The 21,284-nt window shown below is 45.7% G+C and overlaps 1 protein-coding gene across 2 annotated transcripts in view; it reads left to right on the plus strand.

Moving 5' to 3' along the window:
* The first annotated feature begins 302 nt into the window (after window positions 1–302).
* AOX2 (aldehyde oxidase 2) overlaps window positions 303–21,284 on the plus strand; it is a 78,892-nt gene continuing 57,910 nt past the window's right edge. The window contains exons 1-10 of one of the 2 annotated variants that reach the window (XM_021923400.2): window positions 303–692; window positions 3,507–3,591; window positions 4,469–4,565; window positions 5,807–5,915; window positions 7,352–7,478; window positions 8,820–8,881; window positions 11,482–11,571; window positions 13,892–13,972; window positions 16,116–16,260; window positions 18,250–18,342. In XM_021923400.2, coding sequence (XP_021779092.2) covers window positions 639–692; window positions 3,507–3,591; window positions 4,469–4,565; window positions 5,807–5,915; window positions 7,352–7,478; window positions 8,820–8,881; window positions 11,482–11,571; window positions 13,892–13,972; window positions 16,116–16,260; window positions 18,250–18,342 — 943 coding nt within the window. In that variant the 5' untranslated portion in view covers window positions 303–638. 2 annotated transcript variants of the gene reach the window in all.

The raw sequence follows: 21,284 nt of genomic DNA on the forward strand, positions 1-21,284 counted from the left end.
TGACTCCAAGCTACCAATCTCACTTCTCTGGGCCTCAGTTTACTTATCTGTACAGTGGTTGCCTTAACTATATCGCTATGTTGCACTGGAACAATTCTGTGGGTGGGGAGGAAGTAGGAAGGCACCCCACAACTCCACTTCAGCTATGGCACAGACTGGATTTGATCATATGATCTCCTATGAGGAGACATTTCTGCACCTAAAATTAGAAGGAAAAAAAAAGTTGGGGAAAGTGGGAGGTCTCAGAAAGCCCACCTCTGTCCTAGAAAAAAGTGAAATCCATCCAGGGTCTGTTCCCAGGGCTGAGGCAGTGTGCAGAGCAGGTTTAAGCTTAGATTGTTGTTTATGGTTTTCATGCTGATGCCCTCAAACTTCAGAAAAAGCAAGAAGAGGTGTGGTCTGTGTACTGAGTCAGCTTCAAAGTCAGGATTGGCGGGAGGCAGAGTGAGGCTCCAGTTAAGAGGCTGGACTAGACAGGGGCCCTAGACTTAAGCTGTGAAACAAGGAAGTCTCCACCTCTTGTGCTCCTGAGGCTCCAGGCCACCTGCTTCTACACAAATCCTTACCACTCAATTCTGTGGCTGGGGCAAACTGCATTCCCACCGTGTCTTGTAAAGCAGAACCTGCTTACAGGTGCAATGCGTTGCGCATCACGATCAGACGAGCTGGTTTTCTTCGTGAACGGGAGGAAGGTAAGTGATGGGCACTCCTACCATGGTGTGCAGAGGCAGCAGGAAACCACGAGCTGGAGGGCAACTCTTGTGGCCCATTTGGGCTGAGCCCCTGCAGTCAGGGGCAAGAAGCCAGGGACTAGAAAGCCATCCTAATGTGACCTGTTTCCCACTCAGCCAGAGCTCAGCTCCTGGAAATGTGGGGAGGACTCAGTAAAGCCTTGGTGTCGGATGAATCTGGCTTCGCCATTTACTATATAACGTTGTGCACGCCACTTCCCCTCCCTGAGTCTTGGCATCCTCATCTTTGAAATCCACTTCTAGGACTATCGTAAAGATGAAAAGAAAGCTGTCCCTTTCCTTGTTTAGGAAGCCCCCCTTGGAAAGCGCCTGGTGCCAGGCCTGATTCATGGACACACTTTATCTGGTGACACGTCTTGATCCTCAGAATTAGGAGGACAAGAAATGGGACCTTTTTTTTGTTTGTTTATCAGCTTAATTTTTCTGTTGAGTCCTCATTGTACAGAATTGGCTAAAATGTCCTCACAGTCAATTGGAGTCCCCTGCTTTCCCTGGGTTGTAGCTAAGCTCCATTTTGGTGCCTGTATAACAAGGGCAGGGACTCTCCATTGCCAGTTGTCCCAGCATCCTCCCTCCAGTCCTCACCATCCAGCCACGCAGGCCCCTAGTTAACCCTAGTGCCCTCTGCAGGTCCTTCGCTTCCTGAGTCCCTGTCTGTCTCTCAAATGAACCATTCTGCAGCCCCCAAGGCATAGGGCTTTTCTGGGGTCTTGTCACTTCTCCCTCAAGGACCCTCAGCCCCAGGACTTGGTCATTGTCTACCCCCAACCCCAGAGCTTAGTTCAAGAAAGGAGCCTTAAAGTTCTTATCAATGCCCTTCTGACCCACACTGCTGTATGCAGACTCCGTAACCAGCAACCGCCATATGTTCTTCCAAAACTGTCATTCGAGGGTCTGAGTCCTTACTTGCCTGACCCACTGGCCTAGGTTTTGGAAACTCAAAAGCCAGAGGAGGCTCCTTCCTCTACTTTCCACCCCACATCACTTCTGTGCCATGAGCCCAGAGTGAAGTAGCTGCAGTCAGAGCAGGGAATAAGTCAGGGGTTAGAAGAAATGCAAGGACGGTGTGGTAGGGGTGGGAGTCAGTCACACAACAGAAATATCCGGCCGGGCGCAGTGGCTCACGCCTGTAATCCCAGCACTTTGGGAGGCTGAGGAGGGCAGATCACCTGAGGTCAGGAGCTCAAGACCAGTCTGGCCAACGCAGTGAAACCCCGTCTCTACTAAAAATACAAAAATCAGCCGGGCGCAGTGGCAGGCACCTGTAATCCCAGCTACTCGGGAGGCTGAGGCAGGAGAATGGCTTGAACCCGGGAGACGGAGGTTGCAGTGAGCCGAGATCATGCCAACGCACTCCAGCCTGAGGGACAAGAGCGAGACTTCATCTCAAAAAAAAATAAAAATAAAAATAACTCATCCAACCACACTGTCAATCCATGTGCTTAAAGGATTAGCAGTGGGGCTAGGGGCAGGCAGACAACGGCCTCTTCTTCCATTGATTCGGATCCCCTGGAGATCCAGAAAGCAGCTGAATTTTAACATCCCAACTTGGATGCATCTTCCTTGTTTTTTTAATTCTTTGAGATCTACAAAACTTTATGTCTTCCTTCTGGGGAGAAAGGAAGACCCTAACATGGATAGTTCACTGTATCTTCCTTTCTTCCGACGCAACAAAATGACTAGATGTGTTCGCAGGACACCCCTAAAACCTCCCCTTTCCCTTTTTGAGACAGAATCTTGCTCTGTCTCCCAGGCTAGAGTGCAGTGGTGCAATCTCGGCTCATTGCAACCTCCACCTCCTGGGTTCAAGCGATTTTCATGCCTCAGTCTCCTAAGTAGCTGGGATTATAGACATGCACCACCATGCCCGGCCCTTTTTTGTTTTTGGTTTTTTTTTTTTTTTTTGTATTTTTGGTAAGACAAGATTTCGCCATGTTGGTTAGGCTGGTCTTGAACTCCTGGCCTCAAGTAATCCACCTGCCTCAGCCTCCCAAAGTGCTGGGATTATAGGCGTGAGCCACCGCACCAGGCCAAACCTCCACTTTTCAAGGAGTTGGGGATGTTAGTGTCCACCAGGGCCACCTGGGTCCTGAGCTGGGACATCAAGTCTCACCGCTGGCCCCACTGCTATTGAGGGAGTAGCAGGCTCCAGGGCCTCCCCAGGACAGCAGCAATTCTCTGTCTCCTCTTCCTTCCTACCACTCTTCAGACTCCTGCTGCGGCAAATGCATTCCCAACCAGAGGGATCTCAGAGGGGCCAGAATCTCTGCCTACCCAGCTTGCCTCCCTACAGGACCCTTCATTGCGTCCATGCACACACACGTGCACACAAACACATAATGCACACACACACACACAGGCACACACATGCATAAACGCACACACATGCACACACGCACACACATGCACACAATCCAAGTCCCTCCCAGATTTGAAATATTTCAAGACCGAATTGGAAGATTCCACAAAAATAAATAGTGGAGCAAATATGAATAACACCCTCCCAGAGGCATCTTTACACAGCAGTGTTCCCGGCTCACTCATATATCACAGCATTGTTGCCACACTTGCCCTGTGAGTCTTCAGTCCTGTTAACATGTGTGAACGTCACGTGCCCTCAGAGCACCAAAAAAACAGGTGCAGATGAAATCAGGCCTATTATACCCTAATCCCTAAATCAAACAGGTTTTGAAGATGTTCCACGGGGTCACGGATACAAGTCCCATAATCATCTCTCTTCTGTTCCCAACACAGGTGATGGAGAGGAATGTGGACCCAGAAGGGACTCTGCTGACCTTCCTACGAAAGAACTGGACCCTTTTGTCAAAGTCCTGGCTGTGTCTGTGTTTGCCTTAACAGTTAGGCCAGCTGAGAATTACGAGGATGAATCAAATCTCTCCATTCAAATAGTCAGCCCCCTTGGCTCTTCCTCTCTATTTGCTTTTGGCCGTGGTTTTAAGGCTATTAGGTTAATCGGGCTGTTTTGGAGAGGATGAAGTTTCCCCGGAGTTTCCTGTATCGATAGTACGGTGAAATAGAAGCTAAGCTCTTTATTTCAGCACTAACAATTCCCTTACAGGCTTTCCGGAGCCCCACCAGGCTTGTTATGTAATAGAGGCTTGTGTTGCATTTGCCCTGCCCTTTTTTGAAACCAAATTCTCCAGATTCAGTGAGAACCTGTATCACAGGGAAAGATTTCCTTTCCCTACATGTGTTTTCTTACCCTAGCTTTTCCCTGCCATTTCATATTCTGGAATGTAGATCCTCTTAATAGCAAACATATTTTAATTGGCAAATTAAAATATGGATCTTTCAGTTCTCTGAGAACCAAAAATAAACAAATGACAGAAATTACTAATTGATGAAATCGGCTTCTGGACAAGTTTTGTTTAAAAGCCCAAGGTTTTTAATTGGTTGTTGATGTTTAGAAATTGGAAAATTTCATATTTTTTAAAATCAAGATTTTTCAGCTTCTCTTGGAAAATGGGGAGATAGCCATCCCTGCATGGCAACATGCTTCTCCCTCTTTGTGAGAAAACAGGCAGGGAGAGGTTAATACGCCAAGTGTCAAACTAAGACCGGAAGGAAGTGAACGGCTTCTCAGACCTGCACTCACCCCGCCAAAAGACCTTCCTCAGAAGTGACCCCCTAGGGAGCAGCTATACTGAAAGCAAATGTTCTCCTTGGCATCTTTTCCTTGACTGCGCCCCTTCCAGTACGCCTCACAGGAACCAAGTACGCCTGTGGAAGAGGAGGCTGCGGCGCCTGCACCGTGATGGTGTCCAAGCATGACCCCGTGTCCAGGAAGATAAGGTATCCCAGCCCAGAAGCCAGGACAGTACTTTGTGGCTTGCTCGTGTTCTTAGCTCACAACTTTAAGAAAGGTTCTTAGATTCTTGCTGTGTACGGATCTTAGACTGCTCTAAATAATCCAATAAAAGCTGTGAGCCGTCTACTCAGATAACACTTAAACTAACTACATTTTACACACCATTTCAGGGAGATCTCCCAAGGCCCATCTATGCACCCCAGGTTAAGAAACCCCAATGTAGGTCAGCCATTGATTTTACAGATGAAGAAATTGAGACTCAAAGAGATGAAGTGACTTGTTCAAAGTCATACAACTAGTAATCTATAGAACAAGGACTGGAACTCCACACTTTCGGGCTCTGAAGCTGATGCTTTTTCTTTCCCTTTTTTTGAGGTGGAGTCTCACTCTGTCATCCAGGCTGAAGTGCAGTGTTGCTATCTTGGCCCACTCTAACCCCTGCCTCCCAGGGTCAAGTGATCCTCCCACCTCAGCCTCCCAGTAGCTGGGACCACAGGTGCCTGCCACCACATCCAGCTAATTTTTTGGTATTTTTGGTAGACATAGGGTTTCACCATATTGCCCAGGCTAGTCTCGAACTCCTGATCTCAAGCAATCTGCCTGCTCAGCTTCCCAAAGTGTTGGGATTACAGGCATGAGCCACCACCACCAGCAGCTAATGCCCTTTCTACAGTTGGGCTGGACCAGCACTACAAAGCAAGGACCTGGGCCAAGATTTCATCTCTTAAGGACCAGATTCTAGAAGTTGGGGTTCTCCCAAGTCCATTGGCCCAACAAATCAAGAGATGGCTTCAGAACACAGGTTATCCTACACTGTTGAATGACCTTATCCAGAGAGTTTTAAATTAGGAAGCAAAAAATTCCCAAATGTGTCCATATAGATAAAACCTTTTGCTTGTTATGAAGTCAATGCCCCAATGAATACTATTGAAGTCCAGCCACACTCCTAGTGACACAAGTTCATTCCCTTACTCCCGGGTGGGTCTGTTCTGGGCTTGGAAAGTGTTTCTGAAGTTCAGAATGCCCAGATTCACCTTAAGGATCCCTATTCCTACAGACAGCAGAGTCAGCAGAGAGGACTGTAAATTCTTCCTCCCCAGTTCCCCATCCCCTCCGCTCCATGATGGGATTTGGAGGTTTTCCACTGTTCTTCCTGGTGCCAGGCTTCCCCATGAGGCAGGACTGTGTTACTCCCCTTGACTCTCCTTGTGTTTCTTATACAAAGACACTTCTCTGTCACTGCATGCCTGATGCCCATCTGCTCTCTGTATGGAGCTGCTGTCACCACCGTGGAAGGTGTTGGAAGCATCAAAACCAGGCTTCACCCTGTACAGGTAAGAACACATCCTCATTTTCTCACTTCTTAACTTTATCTTTTTGCCAAATGCTGTGTTGGCTGTACTGCCTGAGGCTTCTAGGTTGTGATCAGATAAGCAGAAGCTTTGGATGCCTATTGACCAGGGTAATAACATTTGTTAAGTGATTTAAAAGAAAACTGAAAACTCCATCCACATTTGATTAATCATCTTTTTTTTTCACTTTTTCTGCTTGAATGAGAAGCGGAATTATTGAAATATTGATTAATGGTCCGGAATAGGTACTATACAAAGAATATTACACATAGAATAAAATGTCTCTGAGGCTAACAGAATAAAATTTAGGATTATTTCCTGTGGTGCAGAGATCTTAGGAGTAAAATTAGAATTGGGGTAAGAGGAATCCAAAACTTCACCAGAATATGGCAACAATTGCTTCTCTGAATCTTAACCTGAAGCTGGAACAAAGAGGTTGGATTTAAGAGCAATGTGACATGTGTTGACAGAGAGCACAACGATTCCTCTGACATTGTCACAGAAGCTTGGGAGTCATAGGACCAGATTAACCAACACTGAGTCTTTCTAGACAGGGGGAGCCCAGAGGGCCTCTGGGTTTAACTACATGATCTCCTTGGAGAATGAACTCCAAAGAGATGGGCAAAGACAAACGATCCAGCAGAATGTACCAGAGTCTAGTAGGAGGGCAGAGAGGATGCTCACAGCAAGGTTGATAAACCCAAATCCTAGGATTACGTTACATTCTGCAATCTAGAGCAGGGCTTCCAGATTTGGATACAAACTTTAATGCGCCTAAGACTCACCCAGGAGCTTGTTAAAGATGCAGATTCTGAGTAAAGAGATTTGAAGCAGGAGCCTCAGGTTCCTCATTTCCTGTAAGAGCCCAGGTGGAGTCAATACTGCTAGTCCATGGACGACACTTTAAATGGCAGCGACCCAGGACATGGACCAAAATCTCAGACCTTTGAAAGGAGAGCTCCCTTTGTGCCAACACAGAAGAATTTAAGGAAGAAAGCAAAGTGAGTTCAACAGTCTCCAAGTCAATCAGAAAGAGGTAGCCTCATAGAAATAAGTTGTACAAGATGCAGAGGTAGTCAAGAAAACTATTTTTGAAACTCCCACACACTCAGTTTATACTTATTGATTTCCAGAGGATTCTTTGCGCTCTGATAGTGGCGGATGCGTGCTACTAATTCCCAATTAGAAGGATTTGAGCCCTTGACCTTGGAAAGTGATTATCATAGGACATTGCTTCTGAGCCACTTTCTCCAGGAGCAGCCTAGGGAAAGGAACACGGGCAGAGTCTGATCAAAGGGAAGGGTACCTTTGCTCAGGGAGTGGGTTCTACCATTGCCAGGGAACTGCAGGCTGTGCAGTGTGGTAAGAGTTGCTGGCAGCGAGAAGGCACGGCTGAAACCATTCATGTGTCTTTCCAGGAGCGGATCGCCAAGAGCCACGGCACCCAGTGTGGATTCTGCACCCCTGGGATGGTGATGTCCATGTACACACTGCTCAGGAACCACCCGCAGCCCTCGGAGGAGCAGCTCATGGAAGCCTTGGGAGGTAAGTCTAAACAGAGAAAACCCACCCCACCCCAACCAGGGGCCAAGTGGGAAGTGTGTTTCTGGATAGATCCAGAAACTGCTCCACACTACCCCCAATGTCATCCTAACCCCTCTCAGGCCTCTGCTTCAGTTGGTTCTAAAGTAGCTACAGCACCCAGGTGCAGAGAATGCCAAGCTGCTCCCTGCTTATCAGAGCATGTGCTTGGAATGGCCTGCACAGAACTAGCACAGTGTGCACACTCCACACCACCCACTTAACACCCCATTTTCTATCCAGTGACTTATTTGGCTTCCTTTGTTAAGGGCCTGTATTAGTTTCTCAGGGCTGCCCTAACTCAGTACCACAAACTGCTGGGCTTAAAATAGCAGAAATGGGCTGGGCGCAGTGACTCACACCTGTAATTCCAGCACTTTGGGAGGCCAAGGCAGGCAGATCACCTGAGATCAGGAGTTCAAGACCAGCCTGGCCAACAAGGTGAAACCCCGTCAGCCTGGCCAACACGGGGAAACAAAAATACGCCGGGCATGGTGATGCTTGCGTTAATCCCAGTTACTCAGGAAGCTGAGGCAGGAGGACCGCTCGAACCTGGGAACCTAGAACCTCTCACTCCCACCCCCTAGGCCTTCATCTTTGGAAACCTGAGGCTCTCAAATGTTATTACATGAAACAGCAATAGAACAGAAAGTTCATGCAGTAGAATTACCTGCAGACCTCTGGAATGCAGATTCCTGGGCCCACCCCTAAATGGTTGATTCAGGAGAATTGGAGCAGGGTTAGGAATCTGCATTTTTTTAAAATGCCCCCAGGAGATTCTGATGTAATTATCTAAAAGCAACTGAGGAGCATCACTGACAAACCATCCAAGTCATGATGGTATATCAGGGCCTTAGAAACTGCCTAGGTTTTCTGTTTGAGGATCCCCGCTCTCTTATCTAGTATCTGAAATATAGTTGTCAATAGCTCTACATCGAATTCATAAATTAATAGATGAAGCAAGTGAGCTCGCCAACTAGGCTATCATCTTTAAGGCAAAGAATAAAACTGGAATTGAGGTAGTGGGCAGGATAATATTCCAAGTAGAGGAATAAAGCATTAAACCACTTGGCAGATGTTAAAATGCCCTTTTTAAAAATGCTGGGAACCGCGCTCAGTGCTGCATGCCTGTCGCCCAAGCTACTCAGAAGGCTGAGGTAGGAGGAGACCAGAAGTTTGAATACAGCCTGGACAACATTGTGAGACCCGTTTAAAAAAAAAAAAAAGCTAGATCTATTTAACTTTCAAAAGAAGCCAGTAAATACAAAGCCTACTAACAACCATGCTTCTTCTCTGATTGATTAGGTAATCTATGCCGCTGCACTGGGTATCGGCCAATACTTGAGAGTGGAAGGACTTTCTGCATGGTGAGTAGGTGACTGTGGGGACGCCTTATGCAGCAAGAATGACAATGACAGCTGATCAAGGCCAGGGACAGAGGAATTAAAATTTTTTAGACCATCTCAACAGACTATCAGGGAGACTTAGTGAGTTAGCTCCAACCAACTCAAAAAGTTTTAGCTTTTTGTTGAGGACTGGGGGAACATTGCGACACCTTTGATGTTGTCCAATCAAAACCACAGAGGGAAGCCAAGTCATCCAACCAGCTGTCCAGACATTTTCTGTAACTAGTTCAGCAAGGCATCTGGACAGGCAAGTCAGAGGGCCTCGGCAAACCCAAGGGGACAAAGGATGCAAGGGGGTGGAGTTTGCTTTGGTGAGGCAAGGTCAGTTCCAGAATCCAACCAGTTGAGAAGTTGTGAGCAGACAAGAAGCTGAATATGTAGAGTGGAACCCAAAATTCACTCCAAGTACAAGAGCACAGGGACTTTCCTCTACAAAATGGGGATTCTTCACAAGATCTCGAGAAAATCACGTAAGTCTTGCTTGGCACTTAGTAAGAGTTCCACAAATAGTTACTGCTATTATTGAGGACGTCATTGACATGTGAATAGTGTTTGACAGGGAGACCAGACAGGCACATCTGGTGGTTCTGTGCTGAGGGCAGGATGAATGTGGGAAGTACAGCCCTTAGGCCCAAAAAAGGGGGACCCCATACTTTACAGGGCCCCTCTCTGGTCCTCCTCCAGCGATTTTCGGGAGTTCATGGCACCAAGATGACTTGCCCACCTGAAACTTCACCCCTGTTCTAGATCATTCTCCATGGATGGCCTTGACTCCACTGTTAGACCACACATAAGCCTCTTATCTGAGTCTGTCTAGCCAGCCTGGCAACAGCAGTGTCTGCACGCCTAGGTCAGAGGGTGGCCAAGGAGCAGCTGTTTGTGGAGGGAGTAGACTGAGCTTGGCTGTTCATGCTGCAGTGCTCAGGCCCCTCACAGCACAGAACAGAGCCAGGGTAGAGGAGAAGGCCTGCAGGCACCAGGCTGGGGGCCTTTGTTTGCACTCTTTGCTGAGGCTCCACAAATCGTAGAGGTGGGCCCAGAAGTAGACCAGGAGGTGTGTCCCATGTCCTAGAACCAGGCAGGTCACCTGTGCATGCATTTCCCAGATGTCTACTGCTACATGAGGGAGCCAAAGGTAACACGCTGAGAAGTAAATGAAATAGCTTGTAAGCCCAGCAAATGGCTGGTGCAGAGTGAAAAAGCACTTGTGAAATACAAACGAAAAAGGTTAAAGGAAGCATCTTTGCCTGTGGATACAGATGTTATTATCCACTTTCCAAGCACACGGACTCTGGGGATAAAGGCAAAAATGTGGTCAGCCACCCCACCTGGTAGCCAGCATGTCTCACAGGACTTTAGTGGGTAAAGCAACCCAGTCTCAGAGGGAATACACAAGGCTAATATCAAATGGGCCAAGAGATGACTGGCTTTTTCCATTATTGGTTCACGGTGCACCGTGGAAGCTCTCAGAGCTTTGAGTAAGAGAAGTGCTGCTTGCTTGGCCCAGCTGTTTTTGCTTCTTGGATAAAATTGAAGAGATGGCAGCTCAAGACATTTAAGTAGAGACAAAGACCTGAAGTGTCTGGAAGAAAGTATCATGCTAGGAACTTAGGAGAACTTACTCAAGGAAGAAGATATAAGAGGTTAGTTTGGAAAAAATGGGAAGCGAAAGAGCGGGCAAATGGAAACCTGCTTTCAAACTAATTGTCAACTCATCCCCAGACAGCACCATCCACATCCCAAATGTCTGGGAGATCTGGTTTCTAAAATGGCTTTCTTTTTTCCTCTTATAAATTATTATTGCCCTACAAAGCATCTATCAATTAATTTTCCACTAGGAATTAACCTAAAAATTCATATATGTATACAAAGCTGTACGTGTAATGAATAAAAATGTTCATATACTATGTACTATACAAATGTACTAATACAATCCCAAATGTGAAAACATTATCAGTGGAATAGGGTAATGACAGTTTATTTCTTTTACATTTCTCTATATTCTATATTATCATTTTATATTATATATTTTGTATATTACCTATCAAATTATGTATCTTATATACTTTATATGTATTATTCTTTTTTTTTTTTTTTGAGGTGGAGTCTCGCTCTGTCGCCCAGGCTGGAGCGCAGTGGTGCGATCTTGGCTCACTGCAAGCTCCATCCCCCAGGTTCACACCATTCTCCTGCCTCAGCCTCCCGAGTAGCTGGGACTACAGGCGCCCGCCACCTCGCCTGGCTAATTTCTTGTATTTTTAGTAGAGACGGGGTTTCACCGTGTTAGCCAGGATGGTCTCCATCTCCTGACCTCGTGATCTGCCCGCCTCGGCCTCCCAAAGTGCTGGGATTACAGGCGTGAGCCACCGCGCCCTGCCCTTTATATGTATTATTCTTAAAAATAAGCAAAAAAGAAAGACCTTGTGATTATCAGTGTTCCAACAGAAACCACCCACAGTGGTTTAAAAAGTCTGAAGTCTCATTTAAATTGCCAACCTTTCAGGGCACATTCCCATTTACCTACTCAAAAGTTTTTCATCTAAGGCATTTCACCTTCTTAGGAGTCAAATAGCTGTCAACAGAAAGGAACGGGGAAATGCTGCTTGGATTGGGGAGAAAATGACTCTTCCCCACTTGGCAAGAAAAGTGAGGTGAGTCCTTTTGTTTGTTTTGTCCGCTCACTGTGAGTCTTGCTTAATGCCGACCCAGTGTTGAAACTGTGCTTGCTTGTTCTAATGGTCATTCTCTGCTTACAACTGTCCGAAGCACATGTGCAAATAAAGCTCTTTTTCTCTGGGAGTTGCGGACAGTGGTGATCAAAGCCCACACTCCGATTTTCCCCTTCGTAGTCAGAAAGGCTGGGACAACAGGAAGACAAAAACACTCAGATCAGAAACAAAGCACTTCCCCCGACTCTGGATGGGCCACATTCTCAGGTGGAAGTGAATTCTGTACTTGCCCCTGCAGAGCTGTCTTCTGTCATGTCTCCTCCTTTGTAGACAGAGGGCGCTGCAGCCCCAGAAGGCTGAGGAGCCGTCCACAGTCACACACAAGTCAGTGGCCCCCCAGCCAGGAAGTCCAGCCTTAAAGATTCCAGTCTCTGGCTTTGCTGTCTGAGAGATGCTTGTTTCCAGGAAAAAACGGCACTGCCAAATTCTTAAAGATATTACTTAGAGAACTTGAAATATAGGATAAAATACGGAATCAGCTCCCAGTAAGCGAGGAAATCTGAGAGCATAGAGCTGACCATAGACAAACACGTGTGTTTCTATCCTTCACACATATATTTTTCCCATTCTTGGCTCCCACCGTCACCTTAATTGGGTCTGAAGAAAGTGTGCTGTGACACAGCAGAGTGCTGCCCAAGGTAGGGGGTTCACCCCTCAGAGCCGCTTCACAGAGGATCAGTGCCTTGCTGGGGTCAATACATCCTAAAGTCAATTCTCAGTTTTGTGGTCTCGGGAATTTTATTTGGGCAATGACTGGGCTCTAGGGACTACCTGACTCACTTTAACCAAACTCAAAAGACCATGACATTTAAACTGGAATGAGCCCCATATTCATTTATGAAGAGAAACACAATTATAAAGTGGATCTTGCCATCACTGAGTCACAGATCCTTTCCCTGTAGGAAAACACACCAGGAAGCCAAATTACAATGAGAAGGCTGCTTGGTGAGCATGGACACAAAGCAATTGCATAGCCTTAATGGGCAGCGTCAGAGAAGACCCTTCTCTTCCACCAGACTGGACCTGCGTGAGGCCAGGTGTCTGCCCAAGCGGCTCCCCCTTCTCTTTAAGCGATGTTAAGATCTTCCACTTGGGTAGCCGTTAAGTCTTGGCCTGGGATCTGTTTAAGAAAACTTCTCATTTCTCAACGTTCATTTATTAATTTTTTATATTTTAATTTCCCGGCACAAACTTATTTCTAGGTGTTAGATATATACCACATTATTGCCCTCAGGCACTCTCTATACTTCTAATGCCAACTAACGCAAAAACAGATCATTCAGATGTGGCCCTGAAATGCCTAACCTATGGCCCTACTAAGAACTTTATCAAGGAACAATTACAAGTGTTTTTATTTTTTTCTGGAGCCTGGGAAAACCTCAGAGAGATAGAAAAAGAGGGGAAGTGTTGGACAAATGTCAGGTCATTTTACCTATTATCACAATGACCCTTCAAAATATGGGTTATTTTCATTTAATCCTTAGAGAGGTTAAGGATTTTTCCATTGGAAAGGTTAGAGTGCTGACCTCCGAGTGAGTGAACCCTGATCTGTCTACCTTTCATGCCTGCATATTCTCTTCTCCAGCACACCCACGTCCACCTCTGTGCTCCGCAGTTCTCTCTCTGTTTTCCTTACCTCTTCAGGAATGTTCTTCTGGCAAGAATGTTTTCCAAAGCTAAAACAGATCTGATCCAGACAGGATTACAGTTTGGGTAACTTTTCACTGTGCTTTGGTTTCCTACAGGGTAAAATGGAGATAATTTACTTTCTTTATACAATTATTGTGAAGATTAAATAAATTACATGTAAAAGCATTTGGAATGCAAGCACTTAATAAATGTTAACTATTGTTATTAAAGTCAAACTCTGTGTGTGTGTGTGTGTGCGTGTGTGTGTGTGTGTGTGTGTGCTTATGCATGGGCATGTGGGGCACAATGAAGAGGATTTCCCTAATTTATTTAACCTCTCATAGTTTTTCATAGACTGTCTTGGTGTTTTCCAGAATACTCTTTGTAGTATTTCATAGAATACTCTTTTCTTTAGTGTTGCATTAGTGGCAAATCAGTATTTCTCTTAAAATAAGATTCCTATTTTAAATTATTTGATTTGAACTATTTCCCTGTCCAGGGAGAGTAGGAGAGTTATCACTACGTTCATGTTGCCTAATTCCTATAAAGAATTACAAGGCTGTTTCCAATGGAGCTGGGCTGACAGAGCCATCTGTTTCTTCCTTTTATAAAGATTTGCACGAAGTTATTTGCGAAAGAGGAGTTTCAATCCTTGGACCCAACCCAGGAGCTCATATTTCCCCCAGAACTCTTGGTAAGACAAGCTGGATATTTTATGTACTTGTTTAAATATCATTGGTTATAAACTCAGTTTTATAAAGCCTCCATTTTCCTTCCCATGAAATTGTCAAATTGTGAAAATGTTCGATAAGATGAAGATGCCTGCTTCCCTCCCCGCCACTCCCTGCCTGACCCCTGGCACATTCCCTGAAGCCTCCGCTGCGGCTGTTTTGTAAATGATTTCTTCATTTCTCTCATCGTGGAATGTGTCACTAGTGGCTGTCCAGGAGACACAGCACTGCTAAGCTTCTCCTTGGTCTTCTGGCCCATTCCAGCATACTGACCCCAAGGAACACTTCCAGGAGAGGCCCCTACCTTTCAGCCTTCCTCCCATCAGCATGTTTCTTTGCAGAAATGCAGCAGTCCTATTCTATCAAACACCGATTTCTGAAGGGGTTCTAATGTGTTTGTTTATTCATTCAACCAGTACTTATCCATCCAGCAACATGCCAGACACTGTTCTAGGTACTGAATATAGAACAGGGAACAAAACTAACAAAACACCTGCCCTCAAGGAGCTTGTAATCTGGTGAGAGAGGCAGACAATAAGCAAAATAGTAGATAAAAGATATAGTGTGGCCGGGTACAGTGGCTCATACCTGTAATCCCAGCATTTTGGGAGGCCAAGGCAGGCAGATGGTTTAAGCCTAAGAGTTAGAGACCAGCCAGACATGGCGAAACCCAGTCTCTACAAAAAATTAGCCAGCTGTAGTGGCACTCACCTGTCGTCCCAGCTACTTGGGAGGCTGAGGTGGGAAGATTGCTTGCGCCTGGGAGGTCAAGGCTGCTGCAGTGAGCCGAGATCATGCCACTGATCTTCATCCTGGGCAACAGAGTGAGGCCCTGTCCTCCCAAAAAATAATAAATAATTTTTGAAAGGATATAGTCTGTTAGAGATTGAGAAGTATTAAGGAGAAAAAAAATAAAGCAGAGAAAGATAGGATGCATGGAGTTGCAATTTTAGATATCCTGCCCAAAGAAAACTCTGAGAGGATAACATCTGAAGAAAGTCTGGAAGGAAGTGAGGGGGCCAGCCCTCCCAGCTGAAGAGGGAGACGAGCAATCCAGGCGGGGTTGGAACAACCAATGCAAAGGCCCCAAGGGCAGGAGAACACCAGGCCTGATCAGAGGCAGAGCGTGGTCCAGCCTGGCTGGGGCAGAGTGAGCGAGGGGAAGGCCAGGGAGCTGTCAGGGGCAGACCGTGCTGGACTTCATGCTGCTCGGCTTTTACTCTGTGTGGGGTGAGAAACTAACAGGCTGGATAGAGGAGGGGCGTGCTCCAGTTGAAGTGGTAACAGGATCATTCTGGCTGCTGTTTTTGAGAATGGCCTGCAGAGGGGAAGGGAAGGAGCATGAACCTTGTCAGGGGACTAACGGCATCCTGAGAGATGGTGGTGGCTGCGCCAGTCTGCTCGGGTGGAAGGAGTGAGAAGCGAGTAGATTCAGGATGTGTTTTGGAAGAAAAGCCAGTAAGATTTGCTGGTGGATAAGCTGCGAGGGTGGAAGGGAGAGACGCTTGTCAACGCTGACGCCAGGGTTTTGGACAGCTGGGAGCGTGGAATGGCCATTTACGGAGATGGGGAAGACCGCTGGAGGAACAGGGGGTTTTTCCTTCTGGGGGTTTCTCTTTGGGGGCTTGGAAGGGGATTGGATATGAGGAGCTCAGTTTTTGACATATTAATTTTTTATCTTTATAACTCTAAGCCAGTCCAAGAGACATATTAAATTTGAGATGTCTATTACACATCTAAGAGGTAACGTCAAGTACTCATTCAGATATGAACTTGGATTTCAGAGGAAAAAGCCAGGCTGAAGATATTAATTTAGGAGCACTAGTGTAATTACGATTTTTAAAGCCATAAGACTACATTATGCTAAATTAATCCACACTGAATGCTCAATAACAAGTGCCAGCTTATATTGTTACTTGTCCCCAAAAAGCCATCCAATTATGAAAATTCAGGCATTAGCCAATGGGTATAGTGAGTATATTTTTGGGCAAATGCACCCCAGAACCCCTGACATCTCTGTAGAGGAACACATCTCCACCTGAGGCCTTGGATAAGCCAGGAGGACAGGCATGCACACGGGCACACATACTTGTCATTTGCCCTTAGAGGATGGCAGAGAATCCAGAAAAACGAACACTGACCTTCTATGGAGAGAGAGTTACCTGGATCTCTCCTGGGACCCTCAAGGATCTCCTGGAGCTGAAAGTGAAACACCCCGAGGCCCCTCTCGTTCTGGGCAACACCTCACTGGGTAAGTGATTACCCAGTTTTCGTTCCACCCTTAATGCTGGGCTGAACTTTCTGTCCCTTACTCTGTTCTCAGTCTACAGAAACCACTTTTTAGGGATGAAAACTTCATCCTTTATAATAAAGCCAGTGCTCTCCAAAGTTGGATGTGCATATACCCTGGACCCCAGAGGTGTGGGAGGAAAGTTTTAGAGGGTTTTTTGTGGGGGTTTTTTGTTTGTTTGTTTTTTGTTTTTTTTTTTTCTTTTGAGATGGAGTTTCGCTCTTGTCACCTAGGCTGGAGTGCAATAGCACAACCTTGGCTCACTGCAACCTCCGCCTCCCGAGTTCAAGCAAATCTCCTGCCTCAGCCTCCCGAGTAGCTGGGACTACAGGTGCCTGCCACCACACCCAGCTAATTTTTGTGTTTTTAGTAGAGACGGGGTTTCACCATGTTGGCCAGGATGGTCTCAATCTCTTGACCTCATGATCTGCCCACCTGGGCCTCCCAAAGTGCTGGGATTACAAGTGTGAGCCACTGCGCCAGCCTTTTTTGCATTTTTAGTAGAGACAGGGTTTCATCATGTTGGCCAGGCTGGTCGCAAACTTCTGACCTCAGGTGATCCACCAGCCTCGCCTCCCAAAGTGCTGGGATTGCAAGCATGAGCCACCACGCCTGGCCTAGAGGGTTTTTTATCATTTACTTTGTCTTATTCTTTTTTGTTTTTGTTAAATATTGAATGAATATAGTAGAATTTTATAAAATATTTATAGGGATATTAACAATACAGTGCACACTCAGTTACCACCCACATCTACTTTAAGAACACAAACTTCACCAAGAACTTTGAAGACCCCTGTGGGCCCTCTCAAGCCACATCCCCTTTCCTTCCCTTCCTCCTTGAAGGTACTCATTAGCCTGAATATTGTGTTGGTCATTCTCTTCCTTATTTTTATAGTTTTACCACATATATTTGAATCCTTAAACAATATGTTGTTTAGCTTTGCATATTTTTGAACTTCACATAAATGGACTGGAGGGAGAGTCCTGACCTCTGGTCGGAAGTCAGGTTACAAGGTCTCCCACTCCCAATAATAAGAAGAATCCCAGGGTATTATTCTTCTGAAATTCACTTTTTGTTCAACATACTTGACCTGAGATGCATCCATATTGTTGCACGTAGCTGTGCTGTATTCCATCATATGAACATGGAACAATTTGACATCCATTATATTGCCGGAGAACAGCTTGTTTTGGCATTACAAATATTCTTCTATATGTCTCCTGGTAACTATGTGCAGGAGTGTTTTTAAAAGCATCTTGGCCGGATGCGGTGGTTCACGCCTATAATCCCAGCACTTTGGGAGACCAAGATGGGTAGATCACCTGAGGTCAGGAGTTCGAGACCAGCCTGACCAACATGGAGAAACCTCGTCTCTACTGAAAATACAAAATTATCCGGGTGCGGTGGCTCATGCCTGTAATCCCAGATACTTGGGAGGCTGAGGCAGGAGAATCGCTTGAGCCTGCAAGGCAGAGGTTGCAGTGAGCTGAGATCACACCATTACACTCCAGCCTAGGCAACAGAGCAAGACTCTGTCTCAGGAAAAAAAAAAAAAAAAAAAAAAGCATCTTATCCTATTTCCTATTTTTATATGGACATAGTGAGTGCATAAATAAATACAAACATACATAAATTTACTTGGCAGGAGTATATAACCACTGCTTTCACATCTGTACACATTTCCTGTCAATCTCTAATGTATCTGAATCTCTTATAAGAAAATTTCAAGGCCTGGAGCAATGGCTCATGCCTGTAATCCCAACACTTTGGGAGGCCGAGGTGGGCAGATCACCTGAGGTCGGGAGTTTGAGACCAGCCTGGCCAACACGGCAAAACCCCGCCTCCACTTTAAAAAAAGACAATGTTAATGCACAAAAAAAAAAAGCATTTTCTCTTTCCTAATTGTCTCTAAAATAACTGTCCCCTTCCTAACTGTCTCTACGCTTCAGGACCTGCAATGAAATTTCAAGGACATTTTCATCCAGTTTTCCTCTCTCCTGCAAGGATCTCTGAGCTGAGTATGGTGACAAAAACAAGTGATGGTGAGTTCCTGGTGTTTTTAGTAGGATGTCAATGAGGCGATCCCTGCACTAAACTAACACTTGCCAAATAACTCAGAACCTCCTCATCTGTTTGTCTTCTCCTGCATATTTAAAAAATGAAGAATAACTGGAATGAATTTAAATGCATCCCCACCATGAAACTTTACTGTCAAAATCTTTCCGGGGAATAGGAGTATCCAAATAATATCATTTAGGACCTTGCAGCTACCTGCCTATAAAATGCCATGATGCCCCAGGCAATAAATTTGCACTGAGACTTTGATGGGACAATAGCAAGAGAGGGCAGATGCTGTCCATCTGGGATGATGGACACTCCCAATTCAGCACTCTTTTGTTTTGTTTTGTTTCTTGTTTTTTGTTTTTGAGACAGAGTCTCTCTCTGTTGCCCAGGCTGGGGTGCAGTGGCGCTATCTCGACTCACTGCAACCTCCACCTCCCGGGTTCACGCCACTCTCCTATCTCAGCCTTCTGAGCAGCTGGGATTACAGGCGCCTGCCACCACACCCAGCTAATTTTTGTGTTTTTAGTAGACATGGGGTTTCACCATGTTGGCCAGGCCGGTCTCGGACTCCTGATCTCAGGAGATCCTCCTACCTCAACCTCCCAAAGTGCTGGGATTACAGGCGTGAGCCACCATGCCTGGCCAAGACTCTTTTTGTTACTGCCATTACACCCCTCAGGTCCACCACACAGCCTGTCCAATTAGCTATGTGAGTTGACTGCTCAGTTTGGTCTCTGCAGCCAAAGCAGAGCTAAAACAAACAATGCACCGTCCTTTGGGGCTCTTAAAATTAAAACATGAGTACCCTCTAGTGGCTTGCAGGAAAGTTTCTATGATTCTCGAACTTTTCCTAAGTCCCAGATGAGTGAAGGACACTGGCCGGGGTGGGGTGCACTGGAGCCAGATGTGTTCCCCACCAGCACACCCAGGAAATACATTGTTGCACAGCTGTAATTTTAACTTAAACATTTGTTTAAAGTTTGCATTCTCAACCATATCACCTACATGTTTGGCTCAGTATACATTTGATTTCTCAAAATCGTTAGTATCCAGAAAGTCATTGCATGTTCATCCCATAGACCCATGAACTCTGAAAAGCACGGAGTTCCACTGAAATGCCCTTTCTGAGAATCAAAGTTAAAACTCTTTCACTTGCATTGGAAGAAAGATAGATTTTGTGACCAGAGATGGAATAAAATACGAATAGAACCACAGTAAGTAGAATGTTCTCAGTATAGCCTGGCAGAAGGTGTGTTGTGCCTAGCATGAGGTGAGGTGGTGATGTGTGCAATGGAAGTGGAATTATTTGGCTTCAAACTGTGTTTGAACTCTTATGAGAATTCAGGCAACAGAGCAGACAGGGACACTTCAGTCCCCACTGAGGTTGAGCTGCCCTTTTCCATCTATGTCAAATAAGAGGTGGTGATGCTGGTCGATGTGATGCTTCTGACCTTAATAATAATTATGTCTTTTTGTTTCTGGTTTCTCCCCTCCTAATGAGGCTCTGGGTCTTCTCCTGAGGGAGAAGGAATTATATGACCAAGAAAAAAAAAGCTTGGTTTTCCTAGCACTCCTGCAAAGAGAAGGCAGGCCAGGATGTTCCAGAAGTTAAAGAACAGGCTCCAGTGAAACCTGTGATAAGGAAGCAACAGACCATCACTGATGGGTATGGGATGAAATTCGATCCCCTGTTACAGAGTGCATTTTAGGAGACACTAAAACAGGAACAGGGTGAGAACTCCAGGCTGAGACATTCCAGCGGGCAGGGATAGTTTAGATTTGTTTAGCATAAGGATAACAAGGAGCAGCTCATGGTTCCCTCATCAACTAAATTAGCTGAGATTACTGAGGCAGCGGGGTGTTGCATGAGTATGCTGGCAAGGTGGGGGAGGTGTCATGCCAAGTACATTCTTAATATTGATAAAATACAGCTATGTAGGAGGGTGAAATATTCTCAAAGATTAGTCAACAAGAGATAAATCACAGCCCAACCTGATAAAAACAGACTAACTGCAATTAGAACCAGCCCAGCTAGTAATGTCAAATCACTCTACATTAGCGTTTCATTCTGCAAACCCCAGGGTGTGAAGGATTAATTTTTAAAGGCTGCCTAACTCATCTCCTGGGGGTTTGGGTGACTACTTCTCTTTTGAAGACTGATTTGAACCCTTTCATCCTTACTGAAGAAAAACCCTGAAGCTCATGCTAATATCCTGCCAATCCTCACAACTTATGGCTCCAAAGGTTTTTGAAATTTTGAATTATTTCCTTGCCAGTTAGCAAATAACATTACTTCAATCCTGCTAGATGCTCTCCCATTACTTCCCTGTCCAGGGAAGTAATAGAGATGAGGGAGCCCCCAGCTTCCTCATGCCCAGTAATGCTCGACATAAATGGCTGGGGCAGCTCCTTACATGGGCCAATTGACCAGTGCCCCTCACAAAACTGGTTGTTGAAGATTTTGAGTATCGGGTGCAAAACCTGAAATCAAAGCATTATAGATTTTAGACAATGACCTGAGGAATTGAATGACCTTTGCCTTATTTTAATGCCATCCAATTTATCTCCCTTAATCACAAAGCAACTTTACATAGCTTCACCACAATCAGTCAGGAGGAGATCATGGAAAATTCTAGTAAGGTTTGCCACCTGCGAGTTTTTGCTGTCATTCCTTCTCTCTAGCCTCTATTTCCTTGTGTCTATCAAAAGAAGAGTGTGGACCAGCCCAGGGGATCTCACTCTGGCTGTGTAAAAACACCTTGAGGCCTTTTAAAAAGCTGCAGGGATCCAGGCTGGGTGCAGTGGCTCACGCCTGTAATCTCAGCACTTTGGTAGGCCAAGGCAGGAAGATCACTTGAGGTCAGGAGTTCGACACCAGCCTGGCCAACATGGTGAAACACCGTCTCTGTTAAAAATACAA

This window comes from Papio anubis, chromosome 10 (genome assembly GCF_008728515.1).
Source record: "Papio anubis isolate 15944 chromosome 10, Panubis1.0, whole genome shotgun sequence".
NCBI classification, from domain to species: Eukaryota; Metazoa; Chordata; class Mammalia; order Primates; family Cercopithecidae; genus Papio; species Papio anubis.